At 37.9% G+C, this 20,170-nt stretch overlaps 1 protein-coding gene across 1 annotated transcript in view; it reads left to right on the top strand.

The window, feature by feature from the left end:
* Positions 1 to 20,170, top strand: part of PCDH17 (protocadherin 17) — an 89,320-nt gene that overhangs the window by 1,098 nt on the left and 68,052 nt on the right. The window contains exon 2 of the mRNA XM_035892772.1: positions 13 to 2,424. Within this exon, the coding sequence (XP_035748665.1) occupies positions 13 to 2,424 (2,412 nt within the window). The remainder of the gene's footprint in view (positions 1 to 12; positions 2,425 to 20,170) is intronic.

Below are 20,170 nucleotides of genomic sequence, written 5' to 3' on the forward strand. Positions count from 1 at the left end.
CCCGCGGCCCAGTCCACCTTCCGCGTGCTGGAGAACTCGGCCCCGCACCTCCTGGACGTGGATGGGGAGAGCGGGCTGCTCTACACCAAGCAGCGCATTGACCGCGAGGCGCTGTGCCGGCGCAGCGCCAAGTGCCAGCTGTCCCTCGAGGTGTTCGCCAACGACCAGGAGATCTGCATGATCAAGGTGGAGATCCAGGACCTGAATGACAACGCACCGGCATTCCCCTCTGACCAAGTGGACATGGACATCTCAGAAAATGCTGCCCCGGGCACCCGCTTTCCCCTCACCAGCGCCCACGACCCGGATGCTGGGGACAATGGGCTGCGCACCTACCTGCTCACCCGTGATGACTACGGCCTCTTCTCCCTCGATGTGAAGTCCCGTGGCGATGGCACAAAGTTTCCAGAGCTGGTCATCCAGAAGCCATTAGACCGCGAGGAGCAGAGTCACCACACCCTGGTGCTGACGGCACTGGACGGCGGTGACCCACCACGCTCAGGCACGGTGCAGATCAACGTGCGCCTCATTGACTCCAATGACAACAGCCCCGTCTTTGAGGCAGCCTCCTACGTGGTTGAGCTGCCGGAGAATGCTCCACTGGGCACTGCTGTCATCGACCTTAATGCCACCGATGCCGACGAGGGTACCAACGGAGAGGTGCTCTACTCCTTCAGTGGCTACGCACCCGAGCGCGTCCGTGATCTGTTTAGCATCGACCCACAGAGTGGCCTCATCCGTGTCAAGGGCAACCTGGACTATGAGGAGAGTGGTCTCATTGAGATCGATGTCCAGGCTCGGGACCTGGGGCCCAATCCCATCCCTGCTCACTGCAAGGTCACCGTCCGCCTCATCGACCGCAACGACAACGCACCCACCATTGGCTTTGTCTCCGTTCGCCAGGGAGCACTTAGTGAGGCTGCCCCACCGGGCACTGTCATTGCCCTGGTGCGGGTCACTGACCGTGACTCAGGCAAGAACGGGCAGCTCCAGTGCCGGGTGCTGGGCGGTGGCGGTGGGCCTGGAGCCATCCCTTTCACCCTGGAGGAGAACTATGACAACTTCTACACTGTGGTCACTGACCGGCCCTTGGACCGCGAGGCACAGGACGAGTACAATGTGACCATTGTGGCACGTGATGAGGGCAACCCCCCACTCAACTCCACCAAGTCATTTTCTGTCCGGATCCTCGACGAGAATGACAATCCACCCCGCTTCAGCAAGAACCTCTATGTGTTACAGGTGCCCGAGAACAACATCCCCGGAGAGTACCTGGGCTCCGTCTTGGCCCAGGACCCTGACCTGGGCCAAAATGGGACAGTCTCTTACTCCATTCTGCCCGGGCATGTGGGCGATGTGTCCATCTACACCTATGTCTCTGTCAACCCCACCAATGGTGCTATCTATGCCCTGAGGAGCTTCAACTACGAGCAGACAAAGCACTTTGAGTTTCGTGTGCTAGCCAAAGACTCGGGTTCACCCCACCGTGAAAGCAATGCCACGGTGCGTGTTACGGTGCTTGATGTCAATGACAATGCACCCCTCATCGTCCTCCCTGCCCTCATCAATGACACTGCCGAGCTGCAGGTGCCACGCAACGCTGGGGTAGGCTACCCTGTGGGCACCGTCCGTGCCCTGGACAGTGACTTTGGGGAGAGCGGGCGCCTCACGTATGAGATTGTGGAAGGCAATGAGGAGCACCTCTTTGAGATGGACCCCACTAGCGGTGAGATACGCACCTTGCACCCCTACTGGGAGGAGCTCAGCCCTGTGGCTGAACTGGTGGTAAAAGTCAGTGACCATGGCAAGCCCAGCCTCTCCGCAGTGGCCAAGCTCATTGTCAGGGCCTTGGCAGGGCCCCTGCCCGAGGCTGGCGAGCCACAGGTGAATGGCGAGCAGCATCGGCGACCACACTGGGACTTGTCGCTGCCCCTGATCGTGACGCTGAGCACTGTCTCCATCATCTTGCTGGCTGCCATGATCACTATTGCTGTGAAGTGCAAGCGAGAGAACAAGGAGATCCGCACCTATAATTGTCGCATTGCCGAGTATAGCCACCCTCAGCTAGGAGGAGGGGGAGGCAGTGGCGGGGGAGGAGGAGGCAGTGGCAGTGGAGGGGGCAAGGGCAAGAAGAAGAAGATCAGCAAGAATGACATTATGCTGGTGCCCAGTGAGGGCGAGGACAGCCGGGGCCCCCTCAATGTCATGAACGTGGTGAGCAGCCCATCCCTGGCCACCTCACCCATGTACTTTGACTACCAGACCCGCCTGCCCCTCAGCTCTCCCAGGTCTGAGGTGATGTACCTGAAGCCCGCCTCCAACAACCTGACTGTACCCCAGGGACATGTGGGCTGCCACACCAGCTTCACAGGGCAAGGGACTAACGCCAGCGAGGCTCCCCCGAGCCGGATGTCCATAATTCAGGTAGGAGACTTTTAGAATACCCTGGACCTCACTTTAGACGCTGGTTTAACTTCACCTTTTGTCTGCAGTGAAACCTGCTGTAAGGCACCACTGAAGGGACCAACACAAGTCACTAAAGGGAGGTGGACTTAATGAAAGTGGAACCAGACCACATATGGTAGGTCTGGTTCTGCTGTCACACTGGTGATTCCCGTGTGATTCAGCAGTAAATGCCCACTGAAACAAACAAGCAGAGTTACGGCAGTGCAAAAGAGGTGCATGTGAGAGTGCAGGCAGGCATTTAGTACGTTTGGGGCACACTGGGGTATGTTCCCAGAAGATCGTCAGACAGAGGTGGGCACTTCCACAGGTTTCACTTTGCTTTGGTTTGGGGTGGAGAAGGGGGAGGGTGTTTCTGAAGCAGTCATATCATCTGCAGTAGCTAACAGGACGTGGGAGAAACTCTACACACTGAGGACATCTATTGCAACAGTGTATTATAGCCCTCCAATCCTGTATGTAAATATGAGCTATCTTTCCAAAATGTATGTTTTTAATTTTTTTAATTTCCTTCTTTAGAATATATATATACATAAATATTTATTTTTTTTGACACAGAACAGTATCATTGGGGCCCCATTGCCTCCTCCTCTCCCCATAAAAAAACAAACCTTCAGCGCTGAAAATTTTGCTTAGTCAAATAGAAGGAAAATGTATGTGGTGATTCCCTCCTACCCCCAAATGTTAACAAAACTCACATCCTGTCATAAAACAGCAAAACAACTAGTCAGATTTCCAGTAGCCTGAGTCAATATTGATGACTGCTTTATGGTGAAAGACTTACATGCTCTCTCTTCTACCAAAGCTCATTTAGAAATTACAGCTGGGCTGCATTCTGCTACCAGTTATACCCACACTGTCCTCTACCGACTTTTCTGAATGTGAGACATGGCAGAATTTGGACCATTGGATATAGGGTGCTAATCAAAGAATGACTTAATTTTTAGCAGGTAGTTTAAAAGTCCAAACTCAGAAGATGTATTCCAGAGCAGTGAACTCACAGAGTGAAGGTGAGGGCAGAATTTGGCTCCAGTTGGTTTAATTTAAAGTATTACTCCATGATTAATGCAGCTTAATGTTCAAATACTACAGGTATGTTCCAAAGTGATTTTTAAAGTTTGGATTGAAAGCAGGCTCTGGATAATGACTATTAAATATATTTGAAATGTCATATCTGTTTTATCCTGTGGTTCTCCTAATATGCTGTTCTGAGTCATAGGGGAATGAGCTGAGTGTATCAGAAGTGACACAGACTCATTTTGTGTATGCAGCTAGTGGGAAAGAAGTTGCACTGTAGACACTTGATGTACTAAAAGAAAATTCATAATACCTTTGAGTTATCATACCCTGCGGTCTGTGAACACCGAATGTTCTAGTTGCCAGCTGCATCTAATGTTTTAAACTAAATAGAAGTGGTCATCGGTAACTGGTAGGTTAAGTAACCAAAATTCCAGTAACTGATGGCCTGTAAATTGAATATTTATAAATGGGAAAAAAAAAATAAAAGAAAAAAAAAGAAAAAAGGCTGTCTGTACAAGGTCACTGTGAACTAATCCTCAACCCACCATTGAGTTGTGTCACAGAAACAATTTCATTTTATGCCTATCATGAATTTGTGTTGCTATCAATTAGGTGAGTGGAGCAATACTTAAAATCTGAAATTGATTTTAACAAAAAGTGACACTTCAGGGAAGAGTTTAGTTTAGGGCACAACCGGAGATAATTTGATTTATAATTCATGCTTTAAAAAACAAATAACTTTCAATGACACTTGTTTAAGTAATGTCAACTTTTTACTGTAAAATGGAGTTGTCAGAATGCTTAAAAAAAAAGAACTTTTTTTTTTCCTACTGACAAGTGTAATAGTTACTAAAGGACAGAAAATTATACTTTCCTACAACCATGTAATGTCTATATAAAGCAATTAATTAATGTATTGATGCTACTGAGTAGTAAAGATTCAATTGTAGTGTAAAATCCCTATGGAAAATATGATTCCTTTTTTTACAGTGTTCACTGTATAATATCAATCATGATTTTTTTTCCTGAGATCTATATAAAGCTAAAAGAGGAATTTCCTCCCTTAAAAAGGTGTGTTGTGGTTTCTATAACAGTTTTCATTATGACAACTGTGGGAAATATTAACTGTAACTCCTCATAGCACATACTGGTATATCTAATATTGTTTTTGCTTTCCCTGAACATCTACACACAGTGTTTTGGGGCTTTAGATGGTCCAGCCAGTAGATTAGGAAACATTAATTTTTCCCTAGTGAACAGCCCGTTCAAACGTACTTATTGATACAATATTTTGTAGTTGTATTGACAAAACAAATATACATTCTGTAACAGAGTAGTTGGGTTTTATTTAAGAAAGGTCCAGACTTGAAGAAGCTAGATGAGAAAATCTGATCCTATTCACTGTAATTTTGCATTATTAGAATACTTTTTGTATTCTCCATCTCCACATCCCTGGAGTAAATTTTATATAAAATTTGCATTTCGAATGTAGAAACTACTTTGTGTCTGGTCCTGTACTTCTGCCTCATGTAAAATTCAAACTGCAAACTTAGGAAGAAATAGTAAAGGAACAGCCCTCTCTCTGGATCTACTATAACCTTAATCACTCCAGGAAACCTGTGTCTGGGAAAGTAAATTGCACAGTTAGGAATCAAACGTATAGCCAGTGGAAAAAAAAAGATACAGAATCCAAACAGCTGCTTTATCATCTCCTTTCATTAGTCAATACAGAAAAGCAGTTTTCTTTGTTACCTCAGTAAGGGAAAGGTAAACAACTGTGTAAGAGTTCTTTAGTGAATATTCACTTTAGTTTTTCCAGATATATTACTGAGCCATGATAATCTCACACTTTATAATTCATACAATGGAGCTGCTTTTCTTCACTCTCATTTTCTCAGCAAGTGTTTAATGGCAGAATTCTCTAGCAGGAGCCTGTTATTAAAACTTTATGTTTATTTTTTATGTATGTATATAAGTACATACTTATATATCCATGGATATATATACACATACTAAATATTATATTATTACTTAGTACATCCAACTGAGTCTATAAATATTTAAAATCAAATAAATAATTTCTCTCTCAGTAAGATCCAAATTTTCTCACTCTTACTAGGTGTGCATAACACTTTTTTTGCTTTGCAGTAAGAGGTAGTAAAGTCAATAGGCTTTGTGATTCCCTTCTCATGAATAGTGTTTTATTCTACAGATAGACCAATTTATATCAACAAATACCTGTGGAGTAAAATGTTACTTAGTGACTATGGGTTTCAGGCTGACCCAAAATGACCAGCAGTTAAAGAAAATATTTGCTGATATGTGTAAGAGCAGTGTAATCTTACCTCTCTTTAAGTGACTTCTTCTATACATTAGTCACAGTTTAACAACTTGTGTGTTTAGGCACTGCTTCGTAGTATCCAGCTATGTGCCATGGTTGCATGCTTTACTTATATGAATCAATGAACTTCAGTACCATAAAAATTAAATAATTTAAACATGTATATATATATGTGTAAAAATTTGAATGAATAGCCAAAGGTGCAATATACCTCCAGCTTTTATGGGCACAGGAGACTTGGAAGTGCTTAGGGCCTCTGAAAATAGAGCATTTGTGATTTCACGCACACATGAGGTTAATGTGGATGAAGAACAGTGTTTAGTAACGCACTGTGAAGTCAGAACAGCTACACTTTAGCATGTTTCATTGCTTTTAACTTCAGCGATCATATTCTAAACATACTTTAGAAACAGTGCTTTCAAATGCAAGTCAATTAAAAATATTTAAATATAGTCCAGTATTACACAGACCTCATTGCCAGATTCAAAATTCCATGCAACCTTTGAATCACTTAAGATCCAAACTATTCATTTTTATGGGGGAGAAAAAAGAGGAAAGCAGGAGAAAATGGAAACTCTACGTGGCTGAAAGAAGATTTCTTTTCATTCTAGACCTTAAAGACTACTGGGCAAATTCTGTTCGTCTCATTCTGGTGAGTAAATCAAGCTGACCTACTCACCTGACTAAGAGAAACAGGATTTTGCTGTATTTTGAAGAGCAGTCATTATAACAAGAAATATCATGTACAAACATACACATATATGCTCATATGTCTCTTACCAAAAAGTTCGGAGTTAATCAGTTCACCTTTCCCTGGGTGAAAGAGTTGCAATTTCTTCTTGCAGGTTTCCAACAGATAAAAGAGTGGATGGATAAAGGGAAACTAATAGTTTCTTTAAACAAATAGGTTCTAGAAAAAGGTTCTTTGAAGTGCCATAATAGTAGTGTAGAAAACTATCTACATATGCAAGGGGTGTTGATCATCCTAGAGGTTATTTATTACTACACTTGTGGTGCAACTTGGTGAGGTTTGTAAATATATCAGGAATGAGATGGAAGTCAGTAAAGAAAACAGTGGTCACAGCTTTTGCTAAACAACAGCTAAAAAAGAATGACTGTGTTGCAAGTAGCACTCAAGCTGGAAATCACTGTAGCTGCTGTACTAGGCAGTCCTGTAGCATTTTAAGATAAAGTACAGATCATTCTTAATACTTCAGGCATCTGATGTTTATGATGTGTCAACAGATTACTGTCAAGTCCCAGTGCAGCTTCGTCGCCAGGTGTCTAGTAGTACCCAAGAAAATAGAGTCTTCAGGGGAAATAAAAACTATAAGCTATATTAGTGCTGCTCTGTCTTTAGATATACTATTCCATGCTTTGTTTTGAGAAACTTCAGCTCAGAAATTTCAAGATTGCAAAAAGAAATCTGTGGCTGCTGCAGTATAGGGAGAAACAGCTTTCCTCACAGAAGTTGCACTCCTTCTCAGTGGTTTAAATTCCTATCTGAAAACTGGTATTAATTTTTTATTTATATATCTTCTGCTTCAAATGAAGAATATTATTCTTTCTGACTAGAACTAGTAAAAGTTAACATTTTGTACCAAGGGGATACCGAGGCAGTTCTGCACATTTGCAAGTTTGCAGGTTCGTACTCTAGAATTCCCAAAATTTCCCAGCTGCATATTCTAGGGGTGTATCTAAGGAAACAAAATTGTCATCAGATGAAACTTCACAACTACCTGGCTAAGACGCATTATGGTAGTTTTTACAGTATTTTATAAGGTTAGATGTCTTGCAAAATAACTCCTGTGACTGCATTGTGTAATACAGTCTGCAGTTAGTATGATTTTGTGTTACGTTGTTCTGTAGCTTTACTTTTACTTATTCAGTGAAGTCAATACTGGGGTTGGATGTGTAAGAATTTCAGGACAGGATCTTTTCCATATTTTTGTGAAGCATTATTTCATTTTTTGTCAAGCTTCACCGCATAGTACTGTGACACAAAGTACATATATTTTAGGACCAGATTTGGCAACATATGGATCACTACAGCATCCACCCTGGCTGCTGAAATAGTCAGAGGAAACAGAATTGGGTTCCTGCTTTGTGTTACTTCTGCTCTGGTCTTGATCTTGAGCTCCTTGCTGGTATTCTTTATAGCAATATTATTTCAAAAGGATCATTCCTGATATAAAGGTCCATATGAGTTCTAAAGAACTTTCCAAGACGAAATACAGTAATATAGAGCAATAAACATAATAGAGAAAAAGACAGTTCAAGAGTCTGAAGTAGAATATTGATATTATGAGAAAGAGAATTATATTGCTAGAAGTGAAATTCTCATTAAACAATAAATTAATAATAATAATGTCTTTGTAGAACTTGCTGGTTTATAAAGTATAAGAGCTGAAGAACGTGCAGTTAAAACAAAAGACATGAAGCAAATCATGCAGGATTTACTGGATCACAGCTCTCAATGGCTCTTAAAGTTGTCTGAGCTTTCCTCATCTTGGTGCTCACTATCACCGCCTAAATTTAAACAGGAAAATCCACACACAAATTTGTGATTACCAGTGTGATTTTGATGACCGATCCTTTAAATATTTACCTTTTAACAATAGATTTGGTCAGGTTTTGTTATCCTTATCCACATTGATGACAGGGCCTGTTCTTAATCATATTTCAGTCAATAGCATAATTTTGACTTCATCAATGATTTCAGTGGCTCATGAGTAAATTGTGACTAAAAGCCTTACAGAGTGCAGCTAAGAATAGTATGATTGGGCCCTTTATTTTTAGATTTCAGCCTTTTGTGAGGTTTTCTTACAGCTTCTTTACAAACAATTAAGGAGACTGGAATTTAGCAGATTTTGTAACTATGATGTGAACTGTAACATAATCAGGTGTGCAGCTGAAAGAAGAAATCAAAGACTCCTTTGAACATACTGCTAAACACATATTTTCACATTTTCATATATTTTTGAAAGTGTACATCACACAGCATTATTGTTAAAATTCATCAAATATTCTTACATAGAAAATCATCATTAGGTACATGTAAAATATTTGCAAATATCACTTCATATTAAGAAAGCACAGATACACCCTGGCTTCACTAATGAGGCAAAAATGTAATTAGAAAAAGTAATTTCTTCCTGTACCACAACATTTTACTGTAAAACAGTTGGGATTTCTTTTTCAAATGAAAAAAAAAAAATTTCTTTTTTCCCCAGCATTTTTTCTTCCTTTTCACTACCTTCATGCCCAGGGAACGTTAACATACTGGGTAATATTTACACATGTGTTTTTAAAGATCCTTGCTTAATTTCTCTTTCTTTTGTTGTTTATACAAAAGTTAAAATGCCTTGTCAAATTAGTTTTAAGTTTCACTATGCAAGACACTCATTCTACATATAAAAGGCGTACATATATGGTTTGTTGTTTTCTTTCTGAAGAAAACATATAGGACTCATGGCAGAGATCTTGAGACACCTCTTCAAGACTGAGGAGTGTCTGCACGTATAAAGAAAAGACATTTTGACACTAGTAGTAGTATTTTCCAACAGGTAAGAATTTTCTGTGAAAAGAACTTAAACAATGATTTGTTGACCGGAGCAGAAACACAGCTCTGTTTTTATCTTTAAAAGTATAGAAGCAATCCTTTGATGTCAAAAGGTCAAAGCAGAGCAGTTGGGACAGATTTTTGCAGCAGATAGCCTGAGAGCTTTACACTTTCAATTGTATCTCTACTTCAGCTGTAAGAAGAGAAGTGGTGAAATTAATGCTAAAGGGTTCAAAGATATAGGAAACAAGTGAAACTCTCAGGGGACTGCAGGCTCTTACCTAAATAAAAAAAAAAAAAAAAAGAATAAAAAGATACTAGAAAGAGAGTGGCAAAGTGATTTTTGGGAAAAGTTCCTTGAGTTTAAGTGTTTCATTTGTTATGTTTTTAAGGGGGCAACAAGAAGATTAACTAGTTGTTGCTGCTTTTGCTGATATGATGAGATGAAATGGAGTAGTGTACAGCCTGCCATAAATCTTAGCCAGGGTGTGTTCTAAGCCCTAGTAATATATTTGTCATGGTCTTTCTAGTGAAATCTTTGATTTTAGTCTGCTGTAGAAATTTTTTTTCTTTTTTTTAACAGAAGAAGATTCTGGATTAATTACTGTGAATCCTATGAGAAAGAAAAAAATAGATAAATTATTAAGCATTTTAGATAAAATACTCAGTATTAAATACTACATTCAAGAACAAGCAAATTCATATGAATGTCCCTGTTAATTAGGATATTAGTCAGTGCTTTAAATAACCTCCTTGAGCAGTCATATATTTTCTCGCTAAATCCCAAAGGCTGCTGATACAATTCCTACTTACTAAGGTCACACGAGAAGCATCTCTTTCTTCTACTGAATCGCTTCCAGTAGTTAGTGTTGTTACCTGTACAGAAAGGATAGCATAAGATCAATTAATCTCTCACTTGCTTGAGATGAGAAGAAGGTCTCAAAATTGAGGTGCCCTGCTACATATAAAGATGCTATCGCATGGTTTCAGCCAGTTATTACTGTTACGTGTACAGGACAGCATAACGATCAATTTGCATCTCACTTTTGTGCAGTGAGGGGATATCTCCTCTTTCAGCCCTTAATACAATCAGTCCCATGCTGATCTATTTTCAATTTAGTACGCTCTAAGTGATCTAGCAAGTAAAATCTTTCAAGAACACTATTTTATTTTAGCCATAGACCTTTCTACCAGCTTTGTGATGTATGTATCAGATCAGGGTTCCCCTGGTTCATAAAATACTTGTACCCGTAAGTAGAAAAGTTTCTAATCGCATCCCGTTCCCTGATGGGCGGTTGCATGCTGCAGCCTGCATGGCATGCCAAAGAAGGACTCCAGAGGCGAAAGGAAAAGCCCTGTTACAAGATACAAATGCACAGTTTCAGCTGTGTGGGTGGGACCTCTGATCGATGCATTGTAAGTTCTTGCAGTGATAGACATGCAAAATTAGTTTCAGGCAGTGTTTCAGACCATCTATTGATATATGTGTGACACGCTTATATTTGCCTGTACTAGTTCTAGTGACACTATGATTACTGGTATTTGCAGTCCTTGCCCTGGAACACTTCCAGGCAGTTTTATTGTATTGAAATGGCTCTTACAGTTCATTGAGCATCCAGCATAACACTGCTGAATATGATCGGCGCGTTTGCATATATTTATTCAAAAAAAATCAGGCAGTTAAACTGCATAATTATGGGAAAACGAATCATAACAATAAAAGACCATTTAAGTTAACAAGCTTTGTGATCAAAGGATAAATACAGGTTGGATAAATGAGACTCTAGATGTAACTAATCTACATAAATAGGCTTTGGTCTGATTAGAGGAAAGGAATATATTAAAATAATCTAAAGGTGTTAAAAAAGCATTTTGCTTCAGTACTTTTATAACATCTAGTTTTATTTCATCATATTTTTAACATTTCTACTCAATAAAAATAGCTGTGTTCAGTGATAAACTACTTTTATGTGGTTTTATTTCTTGATTAACAATGTTTACAGTGCAAAGAAAGTCTAAACTGACACAAGTAAGCAAAAGTAACATCATAAGTTTTCATTCTAGTTTGAATGCATCGTGTGTCAAAAACCTTAAACATTTTTTAATGTCTTAATTTTAAATTTTTTAATGTTGCAATGTTTTTTGATTGATTTTTAATTAAAGAAAAACATTAAAGGGAACATTTAAAGGACAATTTCTTGTTTACTGTCTTTATCAGCAGAGAGCAGCCTTTGTAGTGTTTGAAAGCTGGTGCATTAAAAATCAATTTCAAGTCTTCAAAGCTATAAACTCTTGCTTGCTTTGTAGATACATACTGTTTTTAAAATCATTGGAAGCACACTTGACAATTGAATTAAAAACAAAAGGTAAATAATGGCTTCATCAAAATTTGAAGGATTTTAATGTATTTTTAATAATAGCTAAAGGTTTTTTTATAGAGAGCAGACATATGAATCACAATTTGTAGCTTTTAAATGCATAATTTGTTCCTAAAGACAGTTATATGTATTCTTTTATTAATAGAATTTTGTTTCTGACTTCTGTTGGTGTTATTCTGTTGTTTTTAATGAATGCCGTGATTCAAACACAGAACATGTCAGTCAGTTTCTTTACTTACTATATTTCTGTCTTGTTCTTTGCTGATTGCTAAGCAACCACTTATGGTTAAGATTGTTTAGCTACAACGCGGTTTGAAAAAAAGGCAAACTGAAGTGGGCTGACCAAATTTTCATTAATTCTTAATGAAAATATTTAAATTCTATAAAATTTTAAAGGTGAGAAAGAAAAAAAAAATTATTGTTTTAATAGCGCGTCTCAGATTCAGCACTTGAATTTTGCTCCTACTGATATTGAGGAAAAGACTTGCTTTTCCACAGATCTAGAAAGAGCAGGATCATGTCCTTAACCAGTGCATACGTAATTCCGAGGCCTATGGAAACTAACTTAAATATGCATAATTTTGTCAGTATTATGTCTTTCAAGGCATGATCCTTAAAACACTTATTCAGTGAATATTTTAATTTAGGTCAATAACACCACTGAATTAAATAGATCGTTTACAGGAATGGAGTTGCTGATGTGCGTAAGCATGTGCAGAATTCAGCCCCGAACCTGTGAGTCTGTCTTAGCTCAACTGCTCCCTGTTGCTTCTGTCCTTTGCTTTAAAAACACTGCAAAGCTGCAAAAGTTGTTTGTTTCACTTAGCCTCCAACTGCATTCTCTAATACTCTTTTGAGATAGTCCTGATGCCTGAATATTTGATATATTTGTTTTTTCACATAGACTTGCGTAATTTGATATGCAGATTTGAAAATCATAAACACAATCCTGCTTTGATGATCATGAGCAAGATTATCCAGCCACAGCTGTAAAGTACCAAGTGTGTTTTCTGATCTTTTCATCATTTCAGTGGATCAAATGACAATAAGAATATAGTGGAATTTAGAGTGCTTGGGAAATAATGGATTTAAAAGCCTTTTAAAAATGGCAGCCACAAAGCCTTAGAAACTATTTACATTTCTAGACTATACATCAGATAATATAACTGTGTGTATGAATGCGCATGTGGAGATACACAGATAAGAGAGCAGATCGGATTCAAAAGAACTACCCAGCTGGATAAAAGGCATTATTAATGGCCAATGTGTATCTAATTTTTTTCTGATATTGTGTATGGTCTGTACATAGCTGTGTAACAGCGTTGTGGAAAACGGCGTCAATCTGCACCTTGTGCTGCAACCTAGAAAGCATCAGGTTTGGAAACAAATGCTGTAGTTTTTTCTCAAGTATAGGTAAGGAAGGATCTCTTTTTCCACTTCATGGTGGAAGTTACACATCTTGCTTAAAATTGTGTATCCTGTTATCGGACTTCAGGGTTGAGAGTAAAGATGAAAAGAAGGTATAAGTCATATGGCACATGAGAATAATCAGCACTCAATTACTTCCATCAACTGTGTCAGGTATTAAAAAGCACACGATAATTTGCATCTCGTAGCTCCGAGGCAAAGAATGTATTAGTCAGCTTTATAGCCATTGGATGAAAAAGAGGGGAAAACAAAATGTTTTATGTTATTTCTTTCATTGCATGATCTTCATTTTGTCTAAATCTGTAAATGTATTTTGTCTGTTTAAACCACTTGTAGCTCCTTTTCAGGCCTAACAGGATATAGTATTGCAAGAGGAAGAAGTAACTGGGTGGATTTATTTTATTATTTATTCATTGGCTACCATATATATGATGTTTCCCAACAGTATACATCTCATTAGTGCAATAATGTGACAGTAATGAAAAAATAATTCCTTCAAGCGTGAAATAACTAATTTTAAGTACTTTCTGTGCTCATTTGTTTCAAAAAGGCTTCCAGAATTTTGAAGAAAACTTTAATTTTAGCTCATTTAAAATATATATAGACCACACACTCTTTTCTTCATCCCCTGATACTGGCAAAAGAACCTTAGGAACGAGATTTCCAGATTTTGACCTACTTGTTAGTCTGCTTTACTTACATGAAAGTAAAGCAAGAGAAAGCTGTTTCTATTAAGCAAATGTAAGCTTCAGGAATTTTGGTTAGTATTGGTAAAGATCTTTAGATAAAGATAAATTGCTTGCAGTCATACTGCTCTTGCTGATACCAGTAAATGAAGAAATAGTGATACATGTTGAATAGCCGTGGGAGGAAAAGAGTTTATTTAAAGGAAAGGTTTTGTTCTGATTTATATTTTGAGCCATAGGTTTTCTATAGTATTTTATAATAAAGACAATTACGTAGTAATTTGGGTTAGAATGCATGCCCAGTTCCCCATTTCAAAACCCAATTTCTTACTACCTGTGGCTATTTCTATTAAAAAAAACCCATAATTACTATGAGTCTCAGCAGTCTAAGAGTAAATTTTTGCAATTACAATACCTCCCTTGGGCAGATGTGCGAAAATGGCAGATTAATTCCTACCAGTATCTGTCTATTCCTTGCACATTCTTAAGGTTGCTGGTAGCTTGGATTATCATTATATTGGTGTTGTTTGTTATGCTGTGGTTAAAGTTAAAGCAGGAATCCTATTATAAATCTCTAGGAATAGGGCTCTATGCCATTACCTTGGAAAGTCTCTACGCTAAAGTTTGATACACAAGGTCCTAGGAGTAAGATCCTAATTCTATTTGCATGGAAAGTGCATGAGTTTGCTCTTGATCTTAGCATATTTTAGAAGGTCATTTTGTACTTTATTACTTTATGCCTGAGAAGATTTAAAGAAAAACAACCAACAAATCCAAGTTTACTCATTTTTAGGAATTTACAGTGAAGTTAATATGGTTGCATGTGAATTGAAGGCCATATAGTTGTCCCTTAGTATCATATGTTTTTTGTTTTATTGTGTGTTTATTTAGAAAAAAGCACCAGTAAGTTAAGGTGGCCCTGAAATTATGTAAATTACTAACTTTCCATGGAAATAATCTAATTCATTTCCTAATGAGCATTTCTGCCTGAAAACAAGTTTTGAGGGCATATGTGTAGAAGAATTTCATTCAAAGGCTCTGCTCCTGGAGATTACTCTGCAGCTAAGCACCTAACTCCATGTTGAATTCCAGTGAAGTTGGAAGTTGGTGTGGCTTCATGTGGGCTTGTGATCCACCTGCAGGGAGCAGCATTAGCCTGTGTTACACATTATCTGGTTTGAATATTCAGGAAAAGCTGTATGAACAATCTTAACAAGTTCTTTTTTTCCCCTTTGCATGAGTTTTTGTTTGGAATTTCTTGTGCTGTAACTCATATTTTCATTTCTTTTCCAATTTTGAAAGAAACTTCCCCTGACGCACATGTTTTCTGAATGTTGGCCTGGGGACTTTTGTGATATGGACATTATTTAGAAAAGGTTGCATTAACTATTTTCTTTGAAAGTTCATGACTAAAAATAAATAAAAAGTAAAATATACATGCATCCTTCAATTGCCATTGCATGCATTCTCTCTGAAAAAGGTGCTCACATATTGGGTAAGCATCCTGCTAATTAGATACAGAGGCAAACCCATAATGTACTCACTGTATTCTAACTAGCACCTCAGTCAAATATTAGCATTCATGTTCAGTCTCTCTGTCCCTGGTGAAACTTGCAGCAGTGTCCTAGATGTTGACAAACCAACACTGGTTTGGAACAGAAAGACGACTTTTCCTAATCCTGGAATCTTTGCAGAGAACATTTCTTATGTAGATCTTCTTTATCTTAACAGCAAAATCTGATTTCAGACTCTTGATACAGCAAGCTGTAATGAGAGGGGTAATCCACAACTTTTTTTCCGCAGGTTGTTAGGAATGTACAGGTCAAAGTCAGCCCTTAAATATCTATGAGTTTATAGATTGCCTGTGAAGATCCCTAGATAACTGGATGTTGTGTTCAAGATGAGGTGATCCTGTCGAGAAAGATAACTATTTTTTTGCTTGTTCTGGATCAACTTAATGTAGAGTCCTGTATGAAGACATTGCAGTACGTTAACACTGAGGTGACGGTGCTGTGGGTGGTTATACAAAGTCCTACAACCAAAAGTTTCTGTCCAAGCCTACTTGACCACTGCTACTGTATTCATGGTGTATTCAATCAAACTTTCCATTTTATGAGGTACCTCATCATAGGCACATGACTGTTACAGATTTAAAATATATTTAGGGACAGAACCTCTTGCTAAATTTGTGTGAGCCTAAATTATTTATCTTATGTCACAAATAATAAATCAACTCATCACCATTTTACAGTTGAAAATCTCCTTGCACAGGCATGTAAGGCTGTAAAGTTTGATGATCTACTATTCTGTCATAAATTCAGCCATTATTTTGGCAGCATATTTAGTGGTGTGTCTTTTCCTAGTGCTAAGAGGAAATAATTATGCCAACGTATTTGTGTGAAAGTAGGGCTTTGTATCTTGTCAAAAAATGTTTATAGAATATCTTTTTGAGGATTTTTAACAAAATGTTGAAATAAATATTTGCATGACCGAAATAGGAAATTAGACAGAAGGTAATAATCACATCTGTGATTTTCTTCCTAATTCCTAAGGAATTTAGGTGAATAATTGCTTTTCTGGGGAAGGATTTTAGGAAGAGGAAGAGGGTAAGGTTGCTGCCTTAAAGGAAAGGAGGTGATCTAGATTTACCTCTGTTCTTCTGATTGTCACCTAGGAAGACAGCGTCAGAGTTCCTCTTTATATGTGTTTTCTGTGCAGGCAGTGTGGCTTCAGAATCAAGTCCTGCTTTGTCTTCATTGCTGATTTTTTTCACTCTGTAGGGAAGAAACATAGAACTGGGGTCTTGTGCCACTTACAGTGTTTGTTGCCTAGCTAATCACCTTTCCCTGTCACTGCCATTACAAATCTGTTCAAATGCCATCCATATGCTGGGGTAAAGGAATATTACGTTTAAGAGTTTCTCCTTATTTTCTATCACTATTGTAATCTCTTCCTGCTCCTTTGCAGCTTCCTTCAGCATACAACATATGTATCTGTGGGAATGTAGCACACTATGTAAAGACTTGCTTATCCCGTAATTGAAGTAAGCAGGCTGATCCAAGGGCTATTGAAACCAATTTGAAAACATCCATTGATTTCAGTGGACCTCAGGTCATGGCTTGTGGGAGTTTTATTGTTGCCTTTAGTGAAAGTATGGGTTGGACAGAAGAAGGTAAACATAGTGGATAGATGTTAACACAAAGTTAACAGGTTTAAAATATCCAGTGTCTCTTACTAAATATTGTGAGTACAAAACAATTTGTCAGTGTTAAAAGGCCATAATTTGATCTCCTTCTCCACTGTATAGTACTGCAGTGTTTATAAGCTTTTATCTGTTCAGAAAACATTTGCAATATGTTGCTCTTAGAAACAAGAAAACAGCAGTGGTAAGAATAGGACAAATTCTACACTTACTGCCTTCACTGGGAAAGCTCACAATTGCACTGTAGAATCTGCGTGCATGAAAGAAAGACAGAAAAGATAAGGTTGTTGTCATATAGAAAAAAGGGTTCTAAACACCAGGAGATAAAAAGAATTTTGAAATGATAACAAATACTTCAATCATCTCCTTAAATTTCAAGGTACTGTTTTTTTAAATTTCCCTCTAATTCTAATGTACAGACTTCATATTTAACATGTAGATTGGAATGAAAAAAAAAAAAAAAGATACCCTAATGCTTTTAAACATACACTCCCAAATGTATTGTTATTTTGAGTTCATGGTATGATATTCTTGGAATAAGCTGGATATTGTGATAAGTGCAGATTTCATTCTAGTTAGCTAATTGTAGTTGAGTGTGTTATGCAGTAAACATAATATCTGTTAGGAATACTAAGGTACGCTTAACATGGTGGGAGCCATAGATAAAAGGTGCATTAAAGCGTTTCAAATTCAATCATTAGGTTTCATTGCACCCATCTGCTACCAGAAAATATAATTGGCAACTTGATTCATTGACCTTTAACTGTCATTTTGGACCATGTTTTTCAAATCCATATTTTCAAGTTAGACCTAGAGAGTTAATTTGATAAGAGAATGGCCAGTACATTTTAATGCAATTACTTCTTTCTTTTTACTTTTTTTTTAAGCAAAAGGTTTTTTTAATATAATCAGGTTTAATGGTCTGTTGTATATTCTGCTAATCCAGTCAAAGTAGTTATTTAATATTGAATGTGGTTAAAAGCAACTAATGTTCAACTTCATTAAGGCTTCTATTAAATAGAAAGCTTGCTGAACTTCTACTGTTTTTTTATGCACGAACTACTACCTCTTATTAATTATTTCCAGGGGTTTCTGTTACACTAGAATTATACTTACAAGCTTCAGTTCCACCAAGATTATACAGCACAGTACAGGGGCTAAATAAGCATTGAAATTGTGGAGTGCTTCATATTTTGTTCCTAAAATTTGTTTTATCTCTTTCCTTTTATTTTCTGGATTAGGTGTCCTGTGCAGGTGGGGTGCAGTGTGTGCATCTCTTAGCAGTTCTATATGTGTGGCACATAAGTAGACTGTCTTATAAAATAACAGTGTTACTTAGAGCAAACAGGAAACATAATGTGATAAATGAGGATGATTTAATGTTTTCTCAGCAATGGTAAACAATTATACTATTCTGTCATCTGAAGTTTATGTAATGGAAAAACATGATTACATGTGTTTCTTTACACAACAGGATACAATTCCTGAAATATTTATGTAACATAGAGACAGATGTATGTAACCTAACCTTATAATCCCATTTCACAGCTTTCCCAAATACTGGGGTGCTCGATAAATAGGAAGCCGATTATATTGGCAGTATAACTCCATTAATAGGATTTGGATTTGCCTTATTGACAAGCCAGTACTGTTAATATGATCCAGTATATTAAATTGACAGGAAAACTGGAGCGATAGAATGTATCTGCAGCCTAATTGACAGGGAAGCTCTTTCAAAAGGTTCTTAATGTGGTTTTTATTGACAGAGTAGCTTCAGTAAGTACATGTCATTGGTGAACAGTGTAAATATATTGGATGCAACTGTACTAGAGATTCAGGTGAAGCAGTTATTGTTCTGTTTTCCCATACTTCCATCTTTACTTTGATATAAGTCATATCAAGCTCTCTCATAAGATCTTCAAGAATGCCTCTTAAAGCACCAGTCTAACGGCATTGCTCACAGGCATCTGACAAGTTGTGAATTATTTTAAATGTGTTCATCATTTTTAAATGAATAGAGGCAATACAGAGCAATGCAATAATGTGTCATGAATTTCATTATGTTTATTTATTGACGTTGTGATAGCAGAAACAGAGCTATTGTACTTTCAGCTCGAGCTCTTTATGTAGCGTGATGTTTGGCACCTCTTTCTACATTCTAGTCTTGCACCTTCTCCAAGAAGTAGTTCATCTTAAGAGCTCATATTACAATTATATTTTCCTAGCCCCATTTGACAACTTTCTACATTCTCTTCCCAGACCTTACTAATTTCATTAGATGCTTACATTTCATGTTTCTCCAGTGAAAAATAAAATATGTCTCAGAAACTGGAAACCATTGTGAAACAAATGGCAATTCAAGTTTGGTCCAGAAAACCTTCCTGATTCCCTTTTCAGTAGAAGGAAATTTTGGGTTCATCTTCCACACTTTTTCCTAGCACCATCTTTCTTAGAGAGACAAGTCTGCATTTAAACACATATCTTGCATCTGCTCTGTTTGAGGAGTTGAAGGCTTTTGTTAAGATGATTTCCCCACCGAAGAAGAGGAAAACTTGTTCCTAAAAGACTTCAATCTTTTATTTCATATTAAAAAATCTGATCAGGGTCTGGTCTCACCCCATGTTTTGAGCATCTTTTAAGTCTACTTTTTTACCAGCGTCACTTAAAAGCATGTCTCCCTATAATGACCTTTTTAGCTTCTTCAGGCTTGGTGCAACCATCAATGAGGAAGCTTTCCTGGGACTTGTGACATCTAATCCTGTCACTGTATCAAATCCCTACAGTCTAGGCTTCTGTCTTCTTTTGTACCTGATACATTGCAGAGTAAACTCTTGTGAAAACTTAAGACATAATTGTCTTCAGTAAGCCAGTAGTACAAACACAACTGAAATATCTGCGATACCTTCATATCAATGCTTAAGCAATAAATCAATATATTTTTTTTGTAACAAATATGGTACTTGCTTATAAGATATAGTAGATGGCATTTATATGGGGAGAATCTTCATTCCTTCACTTACAGGAAAGGTTAGTAGTCTCTGTTACCAGAGTTTCGCTTTTCAGAAGTCACTGTGCATTTGACTGAATAGC

This window comes from Egretta garzetta, unplaced genomic scaffold (assembly GCF_000687185.1).
Source record: "Egretta garzetta isolate BGI_Z169 unplaced genomic scaffold, ASM68718v1 scaffold104, whole genome shotgun sequence".
Taxonomy (NCBI): domain Eukaryota; kingdom Metazoa; phylum Chordata; class Aves; order Pelecaniformes; family Ardeidae; genus Egretta; species Egretta garzetta.